At 56.0% G+C, this 13,264-nt stretch overlaps 1 protein-coding gene across 8 annotated transcripts; it reads left to right on the top strand.

Moving 5' to 3' along the window:
- The first annotated feature begins 1,612 nt into the window (after nucleotides 1-1,612).
- Nucleotides 1,613-12,688, top strand: PELI3 (pellino E3 ubiquitin protein ligase family member 3). Of its 8 annotated transcripts, none has more exons than XM_080687225.1 (8): nucleotides 1,613-1,777; nucleotides 2,912-3,061; nucleotides 3,595-3,666; nucleotides 5,893-6,022; nucleotides 7,055-7,156; nucleotides 7,930-8,124; nucleotides 8,440-8,628; nucleotides 9,938-12,688. In XM_080687225.1, exons 2-8 carry the CDS (start codon nucleotides 2,913-2,915, stop codon nucleotides 10,505-10,507), a joined length of 1,407 nt encoding a protein of 468 aa, XP_080543351.1. In that variant the 5' UTR covers nucleotides 1,613-1,777; nucleotide 2,912; the 3' UTR covers nucleotides 10,508-12,688. The 8 variants fall into 8 exon arrangements, with proteins under 8 accessions (XP_080543351.1, XP_080543352.1, XP_080543354.1 ...); XM_080687223.1 differs by lacking the exon at nucleotides 1,613-1,777 and adding an exon at nucleotides 2,026-2,112; XM_080687226.1 differs by lacking the exon at nucleotides 3,595-3,666 and having other exon boundaries at nucleotides 1,643-1,777.
- Nucleotides 12,689-13,264: the final 576 nt, after the last annotated feature.

The following is a 13,264-nucleotide window of genomic DNA, read 5'->3' as shown; positions in this document are numbered from 1 at the left end:
CTTTGCCCCTAAAGGACTTGCTGTCTGCGGCTTTCTTGTTTCCTCTGACAGAGGGCCCCAGAACAGTTGACAAAGCAGTTGGTAGCCTAGACCAGTGGTCGGCAAACTGTGGCTCGCGAGCCACATGCGGCTCGCGAGCCGCGGTTTGCCGCTCTGTTCACTAATGAGTTTGCCGACCACTGGGATAGGGGCTTAATCACAAGGAACAACAACAGCCTGTAATTATTGGAATCGAGAGTCTAGGTCAGTGGTCGGCAAACTCATTAGTCAACAGAGCAGCAAACCGCGGCTCGCGAGCCGCAGTTTGCCGACCACTGGTCTAGGCTATTTTTGGTGGGGGAGTTAGTGGGATGTGTGAATGTGGTGGGGCCCAGCTGGTCTCAGAGACTGGGGGCTTCACAAGCAACAGCTGGGGTGGGGGAAGGATGCTCCCTCTCAGGATGTTTGTGGGCAAATTCACTTACCTTTCATGACAAGGCCAAAGGCCATTTCCTCTGTGCAACCTTGTTTGATTTCCTCAATGGAACACACACTCACTCCAAAGATGCAGGTTAAGAATCCATCCTCTAAGCTTCCCTCATTTCTTGATTATGGCTCCAAACATACCAAGAGATAATGACCTAAAGGGATCTCATCTGATGCATCTCTGGGCCTCTCCTGCTCTGAGCCCATCCTGCCACTCCTAGTTATCACAGGTAAGGAAGTTAGGAGTCCAGACTTTGGAATCTCACAGCTCAAATCCACTCCAGGCTCCTTTCTAGCAGAATAACCATGACCAAGTTTGTAAATCTGTTTTCTCATCTGTAAAATGGGTGATTATCGTGCCTGCCTCCCAGCAATTAAAGGGCTTGTTTTGCTCAAAGTACAGTGGATAGCACCTTGTACAGACCAACAGATGAGCTATCTTTCACGCCAAGGCCCGCAAGGGGTTGTGGGCCCTCCATCCCTCTTGTGGCATTTCGCGTGGTGTGTGAGTGCGCGCGTGCCCGGCCGGCAGGAGGGAGGTGTTCCTGGGCACCAGGGGGTCCAGAGTGGGCCAGAAGGCACCCAAGGAGAGGAAAGTGGCCGAGCTGGGCTGGAAGAAAAGGTCTGACGCAGCGGCTTTCTGCGGCCTCCCTGCAGACGCACAACCCTCTCTCCCCCGTCGGCCTCCTCTCGTATTTTCCTTCTCCCTCTCCTTCCCGCCCCAGCTCTCTCCTCTAATTCTGAGGCTTCCCCAAGTAGAAGGCGGAGGGATGGAGAGCCCCTGGACTAATGTAGGATGAGGGGCCTCCTGCCCAGCGCGAAGGCCCTAGACTGCGGTGGAAGATCTTCGGCGCCCAGGTCTTTGGGGGGACCCAGGAAATCCCCAGAAATAAGGGCGGGATCTGGGTAGCCCGAACTAGGCTACCAGGGAGTCGCCGAATCCTCAACGGTAGTCCACGGAGTTCCTGAGACAGCGGCGATCTGGGACTTCCAGTGCCGAGGGCGGGGTCAGAGAGGGGCGTGGTCTTCCAAGAAGGGGCGGGGCTCAGGTTATTAGGGCTAAACTTCGCCGCAAGGGGCGGAGTCTAGAGTGGGCGGGGCTCTCCTGGAGGCGGGTCAGGGGCGGGGCATCGGGACGGGAGGTGGAGCGTGGAGGTTCGCGCTGGTCCCCCTCCCTCGGCCCCGGGTGTCCCCGTGACGAGGCAGCGCGGAGCCGCCGCGGGCCGGGCCCATCCCGCCGCAGCGGCCCCGGGGCCGAGCAGAGTCGAGGTGCGGTGGGATCGGCGCAGAGCGGATCCCTAAGCGCGGCCAGGTGAGGACGCCTGGGCGGAGGGGGCGGGGGCTGCGCCGGGCGGGCCCTGGCGGGTGCAGGGGGCGTGTTTGCATGTCTGGGGGTGGCAGGGGGAGTGGGTCCAAGGGCGAGCGCCTGTGGCTGTTTGGGCGCTCGCGCCTGCTGTCGCGGGACCAGGGTTGGCTGTGCGCCCGTCCTGGTTCTGCTTGCGGGGCTTGGGGTGTGCGGGACTGTGCGTGCACGCGCGTGTTTGTGTGGAGGGGCCCCGGTGTGTATCTGCGTATGCGCTGGGCCGTCATTGTGCCTGGCCCGGGTGCGGGGCGCGGGCCTGCCCCGGCGCAGCCCCTTCTGCGTGGGTATGTTTTCCAAACAGGCTTCCTGCGGAGATGGGCTCTGCTGCAGCCGTAGCTGGAGGGGGGAGCACCGCCCCCACAGGCCTCCAGAGACCCAGACAGCCCGGGGACTGCAGACAGACACCTGAGGGAGGAAGGGGGCGCGCACCCGGGATGGGTCCAGAGGCCTGGCCGGAGGGCGAGGCCAAGATGGACAGACTGAGGCAGATGGATAGGGAAGTGGAGGTGGACAAACAGGCGGAGATGGGGAAGAAGGTGGGAAGGGAGATGGCGAAAAGGACAGAGGCGGGGAGGACGAAGAGTCATTGAGAAAGCAGACAGACAGAGGCCAGACCTGCAAAGAGGCGGAAAGATTAAAAAGCACAGATTCCAATAACCTGACAGAAGGAAGGTCCTGGGGCTGAGAGCTAAACCCAGGAACTGAGTCTAAGATGAGGAGTTAAGGACCCCCACCTCCTGGGGTACCCTTCTTCCAAAAACATCCCAGACTGTGGTCCTGGCCAAAAAGAAGCCTCTGGCCATCCCAGGTTAGTTCATCCCTCTGACCCCACCAAATTTTCTGATCTTCCGTGGGGCTTCTCCCTCTTGGTTTCATTCCACCTATCAACTCCCTTCCCTGGTATCCCAGCAACCCAGGGCAGTTTAGGAGAGGCAGAGGTGAAGTGGTTGCCATAGCAACAGAGGCGGTGAAAGGTCATTCTGGCGTTAGCCTAGGTGGCCCTGCAGCAGGCCAGAGCTGGCATTGAGCGGGGATGGGATGGGAGGCTACAAAATTCTTTTTCTCCTCTCCCATTTTGCCCAGAATGGTGCTAGAAGGAAACCCCGATGTGGGGTCCCCCCGAACCTCAGACCTCCAGCACCCTGGGAGCCAGGGCTCTTGCATCCTCTCTTCTGGTGAAGATGTGCAGCCAGGCGAAGAGCCCATCAAGTATGGCGAACTCATCGTCCTGGGGTGAGCGTCCCTGGTCCAGGTGGGGCGGGGCACCAGGCTCCCTGCAGGGCAACCAAACCAAGGGGCCCCGTCCTCCCCATCTGTGACCTTCTGCTATTTGTCCTTCCTCACCTTCCCAGCTGAGAGACAGAGTTGACCAAACCCACTTAACTCATAATCGTTATTTTATCTTCCCATTTTTCATAAATTACGAAGACAACACTTAACTACCCACCTGTTTCTGATCAGAAAAAGTAACACAGCTGCCTTTCATAAAGCACCTTGTGAGTGGTTTGAGGTGAAGAACTCTGGTTCTCTGTCAAAATTGCTTGGTTCAAATCCTGCCTCTGCAAGTTGTTTAACTTCCCTCTGCCTCCGTTTTCCCCTTTTACAAATAGGGATGATGATAATACCTCAGAGGGTTGTTGGAAGGAATGAATACGGTGATTTCTGTAAAGCACATAGAACAGTGCCTGGCACGTATCGAGTGTTCTGGGAGGCAGGCCTGTGCCAAGCCCTTTCATGGACATTATTTCATTTCAATCTTCACAAAGATGCTGTGAGGAAGGAGGTGAGGAAACCGAGGCTCAGAGAGGGGAAGTGACTGGCCCAAGGGCACACAGCTGGTAAGTGGCAGGGCTGGGATTTGGATCCAGGTCTTTCTTACTCTAGGGCTAGTGCACTTTCACTAAGCCACAGCTGATTTTCATGCCTCAGAGGGGAAAACAGGCCCGAAGAGAGGAAGTGATGTGAGTTGGTGGCTGGGTAGACTTCCTGGTCTCTGTCTGATCAGGATCCCTGCAACACCACTTTGCTTTCCCCCCAGACACAGATCCCTCTTTTCCCCCCATGAATACTTCCTTTTGCCTTTCTCTCTGCCATCTGCCCTGAAGAAAATATTCAAGAAGCTATGTTATCATTATGATGATTTTGTAGAAATAATATTGGCTACTGTTTGTTGACCTACACATGCCATGTGCTTTAAGAAAAAAAATTTTTTTTTATTGATTTCAGAGAGGAAGGGAGAGGGAGAGAGATAGAAACATCAATGATGAGAGAGAAACACTGATCCGCTGTCTCCTGCATGCCCCCTCCTGAGGATGGAGCCCGGAACCTGGGCATGCGCCCTGACCAGAAATCAAACCGTGACCTCCTGGTTCATAGGTCAACACTCAACCATTGAGCCACACTGGCCAGGCCCATGTGCTTTTAAAAATAATAATAGCTAACATTTATTAAGGGTCTGATGTATATATGCCAAACTCTGTGCCAAGCATTTTTAAATACTTTATCTCGTTTAGTTCTCACAATGAACCCACAGGTAGGTCCTGATAAATTAGCCCCATTTTACAGAGGTCACAAGCCAGGATTTCAGCTAGGCCCTTCTGAGCCCCAGCCTGTGTCCTGAACTGCCCCACCCCATATGTGGAAAGAGCTTACAAGGGTAAGAGTGGTGCCCGCTCAGGGGTGGGTGTTTGCCTTAGAATAGCAGCTGCTTGTTGTTCCAAAGTCAGGGCTGTCTTTGCAGATGAAGGTGAGGCTAGTGATGGGGGAGAGCGCAGACCTAGGGTCAGGTCCTCTTGACAGCTGGTGGTTCAATGCCAAGCATTGAAGCCCACACTGGCTGTACCTCTAAGCCACCTGGAGAACACATTGGAAGTGGCCAGTGACAGGCCCATCCCAAGCCTACAGAATCACCATCTCTATGGGTAGGGCCAGGGATTCTGTATTTTAACAAGCTCCTAGAAGATTCTGATCAAGTGGTCCTTGGCTGTATTTGGCAGCTCTTCATCCTGTCAAACCATCCATTGCTCCCCACTGCTTACAGAATAAAGTCCAGACTCCTCAGCCTGGTTTTCTGGGCCCTTCCACAATCCTCATCTTCTCCTGTTGCACTTCACCACCCGAGTCACCATGCCCTGATCTCATCAAGCTTTGCCAGCCTCGGGGCCATTGCTGACGGTGAGCCTTACCTCTAAAAGGGCTTCTGCAGGAAAGGCTGGAGTCAGACAGACTTTTTCTCTTATTAGCCTGGGACAGCAGGCAAGTCATTTTACCTCCCTGAGCCTCAATTTTCCTCATTTGTAAAATGGGAAGAAAGATACCTGCTTGGCAGGACATTGCACAGGTTCCATTAAGTAATTAATGAAGCACCAGGAACATGGGAGGCTCCAGTACACGGCAGCAATCAAGTCTGTGACTCACCCCATCCTTGCTTTCCACATCATTCCCTCCGGACAAGAGCTGGAAAGGAAGGTAGAAATTTGATGTGAATGGATATATGGAGGTCGTGGCATTGTGGGTCTATTTTTTCCTTTCATTCTGGTTTCCAGTAGCACTATGGTGTAATAAATGGCAGTTTGCTAAAGGTGACTCCTTTCCAGTTCTTCAAGGCCCAGGAGAGGTGTTCTCTCTCCTAGAAATGTGATCCTGGGGCCAGAATTCCCTTCTCCTGCCTCTGGGCTTGTGGTGCACTTGACTTGTGCCTGGGTCATGGCAGGTGGCACCCAGGTTCCTTGAAAAGCTGAGGATCCCCCTCCCCCACCACTAGGGCATAGAACGGACCTGTGGTTCATCACCTATGCCACCCCAGTGCCCAGCATCTGGCCAGGCACGGCGTAGGGGGCCAGGAACCCCTGGTTAATTTAATGAAAAATCCTTTGAAGATGTTCTGACCCATTCCACTCCCGAAAGGCACCACTTTGATAAGTAGGGTCTTCTGGTTTCAGGTGGTTCTAGGGTTTGTTTATTAAGGTGGGATCTGCCCAGAAGTTGGCAGTTCCTACTAGTCTCTCAAAGGCTCACTTGTATCTCTCTCCCTGCAACCTTTTCTTAACTCCCCATATCCACAGCTACAATGGGTGTCTATCAAGTGGGGACAAGGGCCGCCGGCGAAGCCGCCTGGCACTGAACCGCAGGCCACATGCCAACGGAGTGAAGCCAGACGTCATGCACCATATCTCCACGCCGCTTATCTCCAAGGCAAGCAGCTTATCCCAGCAGACCCGGGTAGTGGTCCTGCCCTTTCTGCCCCCACCCCACCGGAGCCCGGGAGCTCACTGTATCTTTACTCATTGCCTGCTGGGCTGCCAGAGAAATGGGCGTCTTTGCAGTGTGCACAGTCCTTTCCAGTTTGCAAAGCATTTCCTTGACCACCAGATGCCATCCACTGGACAGTTATCAGCATTATTTATTTATTTAATATTTGTATTGATTTCAGAGAGGAAGAGAGAGGGAGAGAGAGAAACATCAATGATGAGAGAGAATCACTGATCGAGTGCCTCCTGCTTGCCCCACACTGAGGATCTACCCCGCAACCTGGGCATGTGCCCTGACTGGGAATCGAGCCGTGACTTCCGAGTTCATAGGTCAACACTCAACCACAGAGCCACGCCAGCTGGGTAGCATCATTTTATTTTATTTTTAATATATATATTTTTTATTTCAGAGGGGAAGGGAGAGGGAGACAGAAACATCAATGATGAGAGAGAATCATTGATCGGCTGCCTCCTGCATGCCCCCCCACCCCAATCACTGGGGATCGAGCCTGCAACCTGGGCATGTGCCCTTGACTGGAGTCGAAACGGGAATCCTTCAGTCCACAGGCCAACGCTCTATTCACTGAGCCAAACCAGCTAGGGCTAATTTTAGAGGCAGCCCGGGGTCAGAGAGGGGACATGAGAGTCACACAGCAATGACAAAGGAAAAGCCTTTGGGTTAGAATTGGGGCTCTGCTGTTTCCAGCTCCATGACTAAGCCAATTTCTTCTCCTCTCTGAGCTGCTGTTCCCCCAGCTGTACAATGGGAATGATAACCATGTCTCCTTGTTGGGGTGGCTGGAGCGAGCAAAGGTAACCTGCGTGAAGTACTGGCTGCGCCGCACACCTCTGCAAAGGATAGAACCACCCTTCCCCGGGAGTGGCCGCTGGCCCCGGCCTCCAGCTTCTAGTTCAAAGGCTCACCCTTCTCATGGCTACGTGCCCTGAGAAGTAACTTCTTCTTTCTCCCCACCAGGCACTCAGTAACCGGGGCCAGCACAGCATCTCGTACACACTGTCCCGGAGCCATTCGGTCATAGTCGAATACACACATGACAGTGACACAGACATGTTCCAGGTATGCTTGGGCCCTTCCTCACGCCTCCCGGCCATCAGCCTCAATGCTCAGCTCTACAGACCTTCCAGGGTGAGGCTGGAGGACCGGAGGCCCTGGGGAAGGTGCTTTGGGGGCGTTAGTGCAGTCGACCACTCTTCAGATGAGGAAGCAGGACATCCCAGCAAGGGCCCACAGCAGGTAGTAGCTGTATCAAGATTCAAACCCAAGACCGGACTCCCCAGCTGTGGGAGGACACAGTTTAGGGGTTCAGAGTGCCGTGTGAGTCACACCACCTGGTTCAGATCCCAGCTCCATTGCTTATTAGCTTGGTGGCTTTGAGAAAGAGTCACCTAATCGCTCCAGTCCTTGCTTGCCTCATCACTCAGGTGAGGCCCAGAATACCCACCCATGGAGTTATTGGGAAGATGAACTGAGATATCACACAGAAAACGCTTAGCAAGGAGCCTGGCATATAATAAACACTAAAAATTCACTAGTTGCTGCTAATATGTGAGTACTTCCAGACCATGGGTATCACCCTTTCACTGTTCAGTCAGCAAATCGACTAGTTTTTATTGAGTGGGGTGCTCCCCAGAACTTTGGGGGAGGTGAGGGAGAAGTTCTAGAACTTGGCAACTGAACTTGGAGCTCCCTGGGGACTTGAGATGGTGCTGCCCCCTCATTATTTGGTGACTCTACATGCAGAGCAGCTACCAGGAACCCCGGGGGTGGGAAGCTCAGGGGATTGACCTGTACACACAGCATCCCTGTGCTTGCCTTCCCCTTCCTCACAGATCGGCCGCTCCACAGAGAACATGATCGACTTTGTGGTAACAGACACGTCTCCTGGAGGAGGGGTGGCTGAGGGCCCCTCTCCCCAGAGCACCATCTCCCGCTATGCCTGCCGCATCCTCTGTGACCGCCGGCCGCCCTATACTGCCCGCATCTATGCCGCTGGCTTCGATGCCTCCAGCAACATCTTCCTTGGAGTGAGTGAGCCCCAGGCAGGGACCAGCGCTTCATCTGAGAGTGAGCTGCGGGGTAGGCTGGGGAGGGGCAGCATCCTGGGGTGATGGACCAGCCCTCAGTAATCATAACTATGACCTATGCAGGGATTAGCACCCCACTTAACAAATGAGCAAAGTGAGGTTCAGAGAGGTCAGATGACGTCCAAGGTCAGGCAGCGCCAACTTTAGTCCCCTCTGTGCTACCTGTGACCTTGAGGATAGAGGGACAGCCCCCCTGGCTCATGACCTGCTGGGGGCCACTTGAGGGGTGTGGTCTGATCCCACGTGTGGTCCCAGGAGCGGGCAGCCAAATGGCGGACCCCCGATGGCCTGATGGACGGCTTAACCACCAATGGGGTCCTGGTGATGCACCCAGCGGGCGGCTTCTCTGAGGACTCGGCCCCAGGTGTCTGGCGGGAGATCTCAGTCTGTGGGAACGTCTATACTCTGAGGGACAGCCGCTCGGCACAGCAGCGGGGGAAGCTGGTAGGTGGTCTGCCCCATCCCTCCCTCCCCCGCAGTCATCCTTCCTGGGATCTCCAAATCTGCCTGTCTCCCTGCCCAAGCCAGGCGGTGGTCTCCGGTCCTCCTGCACAAGGGAGCCCCAACAGGCTCCACGTGCCGCTTGCTGCACAGAGGGGACCAGACTAACGTCCCCAAGTACCACCCTTGTGGGAGGTCCAAGGGGTGACAGGAAGTGGAGCACACACCAACACACCATGCAGTACCAAATGGCTTCGAGGATGCCCGCAGCTGAAAAAAATCACACGCTCTTAGGAGAGTGACACTTGGCCCATGTGTGAGCAGTTTATAGTCTAAAGTGTTGGCAGTTTGTAACGTGTCTGTCACATTCAGACGGGCTTAGCTTTATTATCCTCTCCCCGCGGGAGAGCCTGTGGAGTAGTTCTGACGCAGGTCACAGTGAATGCTCCACGCGGTCCCGATAGAAAACTAATGTTAGGAGCTGGGAGAGGGTCTGAGACGGAGGTAGGAGCTTGCCCAAGGCCACGTGGCCAAGTTCCTCAAATGGGCAACGCAGAGCTTTCTGGGTATGCATGTGTCAGGCAAGGAGATGCAAAACCTCAAGGAACAACGTGGCTTATCTTTCCAGAGCATCACTTCTACTGGGAGGTTTGGGGAAACATTATTTTTAAAAATTACGCACGTGAATGTTACACTAGCATACACTAAGTTCCGGGCGCGTGCCAGTTTACATTGATGGGCTCATGCGAACCACTTGACATACAGGAAAGTGGAATCCGTCTGGAGGATAAGGAAATGAAGACACTGAAAGGTCGAGTTACTCGACCGGGGACACAGATTTAGTAACTGGGGAGGCCAGAACTCACACCCAGGCAGTCTAGCTCTAGAGTCCGCGCTTTAACCACAGCCTTCGGGACAGCTGCTGTGGGCTCAGTCCCCAGTGTTCCGGATACAAGTTTCCTGCCTCTGCCACTAGGGGAGAGCCTGGGAAAGCTCCAGGTGGGTCCAGACCTCCTGATTTGACGGATGAGGTAACCAAGGCCCACGCTCTGTTGAGTGAGGGACCCTGTGTGCCTGGGAGCACCTGCCGGCCCTCCCACGTGGCTTCTTGTGCCTCCCCCCTCCTTTGCCCCAACCCTCCCCTTCTCTGTCCCAGCCACACGCCCTCCCCCCAGCCGGCTCTGACAGTCCAGGGCGCCCTCTCCAGGGAGGTTCCGTGGGATGGATGGGGGGCTAGTCTGGGGAGATGGCTGCCCGATGGTAGGGGCCTGGGGGCCTCTTGGGCAATAAGGCCCTTCTGCTCCCCTGACAGGTGGAAAACGAATCCAATGTGCTGCAGGACGGCTCCCTCATCGACCTGTGTGGGGCCACGCTGCTGTGGCGCACGCCGGCGGGGCTGCTGCGGGCACCCACGCTGAAGCAGCTGGAGGCCCAGCGGCAGGAAGCCAACGCAGCGCGGCCCCAGTGCCCCGTGGGCCTCAGCACCCTGGCCTTCCCCAGCCCAGCCCGGGGCCGCACAGCCCCCGACAAGCAGCAGCCTTGGGTCTACGTTCGTTGCGGCCATGTCCACGGCTACCACGGCTGGGGCTGTCGGCGAGAGCGGGGTCCCCAGGAACGCGAGTGTCCTCTCTGCCGTCTTGTGGGGCCCTACGTGCCCCTGTGGCTTGGCCAGGAGGCTGGCCTCTGTCTGGACCCTGGACCACCCAGCCATGCCTTTGCACCCTGCGGCCATGTCTGCTCTGAGAAGACTGCCCGCTACTGGGCCCAGACACCACTGCCCCACGGCACTCACGCTTTCCACGCTGCCTGTCCCTTTTGTGGGGCCTGGCTCACCGGCGAGCATGGCTGTGTCCGCCTCATTTTCCAGGGACCGCTGGACTAGGCTCCCGGGACCCCCTGCTGCCTCGCCCACCTGCCCACCCAGCTCCCCCACCTCCTGCAGCCTAGAGGGAGCTCTGCATGTGGGACTCTACCTGCTGGCACCTAGCCTCACCACGTGGACGCATTGGATGGGCGGTGCCCCTCCCCTTTGGACCCAAAGGTGTTCCTGAGGCCCGTACTCCAGCCAGAATGATGGGGTCCTCAGCACCAGCTCTGTCCTGGCCTGATGGAAGAAAAGCCCACCCCCATCCCTGGCCCTTCCTGGGGTGTCTCACATCATGCCGCCTACACTGTGCCCCTGGGGGAGTGAAAGGGCCCTGGGCCCCTGACCCCCAGTTGAGGCTGGCTGTGCCCGGAGCCTGCTGACCCAGCTTCAGATATTCGCCCTGCTGCTGCCCTGGGTTCTATAAACCTTGCTGCTCCGCTGCCCTCACCAACCCCACGTGTCCCGCATGTGTGCAGTGCCTCCAGCCCCTGACGGAGTTACAGGCGGCGGCAGGCTGGGACCAGCATCTGCTGATACCACTGTGGGCTGGACTCCATGCCAGGTGGGTTCTGGGGACACAAAGACAATCAGACCTGGCTCCCTGCCTGGTGGAGTTCACAGCCCAGTGGACGACAGAGCGCATTGCCGAATGACAGCATGGCTTCCTGCGTGCCCGGGTCAGAGAGTTACCAGGGGCTGCGGCGCGGGTCTCACTGGCAGGTGGAAAAGTGAGGGAGGGCCACAGAGGAGGTGGCATAGGAGCTTAAGGACCCCCCACAGGAAGGGGAGGGTGCCCTCGGCAGGAGGGAGAAGTGGAACACGGGCTCCGAGGTAAGGAAGCAGGAACTGAGTGGGGTGCAGAGTGGCTGGAGCAGGGGCTCCAGGGGGGCAGGAGGGTGGGGCTGTGCTGAGAGGGAAGATGCTGGATGGAGGATTCGGAACCTCGTTTGCGGACAGTCAGGAGCCGAGAGAGGAGAGAGGACTCGCAGTTCCAGAGCTTTGGCTGTGATATAAGGGCTACCGTTCCCGAATGCCCACTTGTGCCCCGCACTGTGCTAATGATAATAATAACTATGTTCATTGAGCACTCACCAGGCATCGGGCTCTGCTTCTCAGAGGTTTGGTTATTTAATCCTCATAGGAACCCAGGGAGGGAGGTGTTACCATTTCTATTTATGGGCAGATTAAGGTGCGTGCTCCAAGTCCCACTGCTAGGAAGTGGCCAAGTCAGATTCCCGTCCATGGCTGCCTGCCTGGACGCAGGCCTGCCTCTTCTCCATTACACTGAGCTGCTTTCCTTGGACTGGGCGGGAGGCGGGGGGAGCCATGGGGAGGGCAGCCCAGGTAAGGGGAACAGCAGGGGCACAGGTGCGGCAGGAAAAATGGGCCGGGTGTGGAGGGGGCAGAAAAGAGGAATGAGGGGTGGGGACATTGGACTGGGGCCTGGTGGGCTGTGGTTGCCATGGAGGCCAAGTCTGAATCGGATCCCTGAAAGCCACCTCTCCCCGAGAGCCAAGACAAGCTTGGGGTGCTGCTCAGTGCCCCCAGACTATTTCTAGGGCAGCGGTCGCCAACCGGGGAGTGAGCTAGGACAGGTAGACAGAGGTTCTGGAGACAGAAAACCGGAAGAAGAGGCTCTGAATACGAGCCTGGCTGGACATCATCCCAGTGGAAGAGGGCTACCTAGGGAGTGCAGATTCCTAGGGGAGGGACCTGCCCCAGGCCACACAGCCAGGTGGAGCCCCAGAGCCCAGACCTGGGGCTGTTGAGAGGGCCCCCAGGAGTGGTGAGAGGGGGATGTGAGCAGTCTTGCTTCTTGCTTCCAGAGCATCACACTGCCAGAGTAGGGGAGCCCAGCTGGGGATGCTGGGGGGTATGGAAGCATGGCGACTCCTACACACACACACACACACACACACACACACACACACAGCACTAGGAATCCAACTCTTCCCAGTGGTTTTCTTTCTTGATCCGATTGGGAACCAGATGGGAACATTCTGGTCCCAGGTCTAGCAGGGAATCTCAGACTCTGGAAGAGAGATGAGCAACAGGCACAACCCCAAGGAGAACTCAGAAGTGGTGGTGGAGGGGGTCAGACAGCCCTGGTCTTGGCCCAGCTCTGCCCTTTTCCACTCTTGGAGTTTCCGTTTCCTCAGCTGTTAAATGGAATAAAAGTCCCGTCACCAGGTGGTTATGAATGATGGAGGGTACCTGTAATACAGTAGGTACTTTATGTTACTTTCCTCACCCATCTCTTCTTCATTCCCATGAGAAGAGACAAGTCTGGGACAGTCAGGACTCCAGTGAGTGGACTGTTGTGTGTGTGTGTGTTGAGGCAGGTGGAATCTGAGGAAGGCTGAGTCCCAGTTCAGGGACACCTGAGGACATGCTAGGTGGTCTTAGGGAAGTCGACGAACCTATTAGCCTGTTTCCACATCTGCACAATAGGTAAAATGATGATATCCTATTTCAAGGTTTTTGCAAAAATCAGATGAGATCCTCCATGTCCAGCTGCTAGTACAGGACCCCAGTAAGGCTCAGAGTAGCTAGGATCAGAAAAATGCAGCTTGCTGAGGCTCCCAGGAGTACTGGGGTCTTTTGTTGGCCCAAATTGCCCACTGGTGGCAGTGGACAGCACTACTACCTCCTTTACCGGTGTACATTTCAACCCCACCCGTGTCAGGAAGAAAGATTTTATACGCAAAGACAATGAAAATGCACAAGGAAGAAGGGTGGCATTGTTACGGACACAGACCCATTTATTGAGCT

The sequence above is a fragment of the Plecotus auritus genome (genome assembly GCF_963455305.1).
Source record: "Plecotus auritus genome assembly, chromosome: 9".
Classification (NCBI taxonomy): Eukaryota; Metazoa; Chordata; class Mammalia; order Chiroptera; family Vespertilionidae; genus Plecotus; species Plecotus auritus.
Note: the sequence above shows the minus strand (reverse complement) of the source record. Positions and strands in the feature narration are given on the sequence as shown.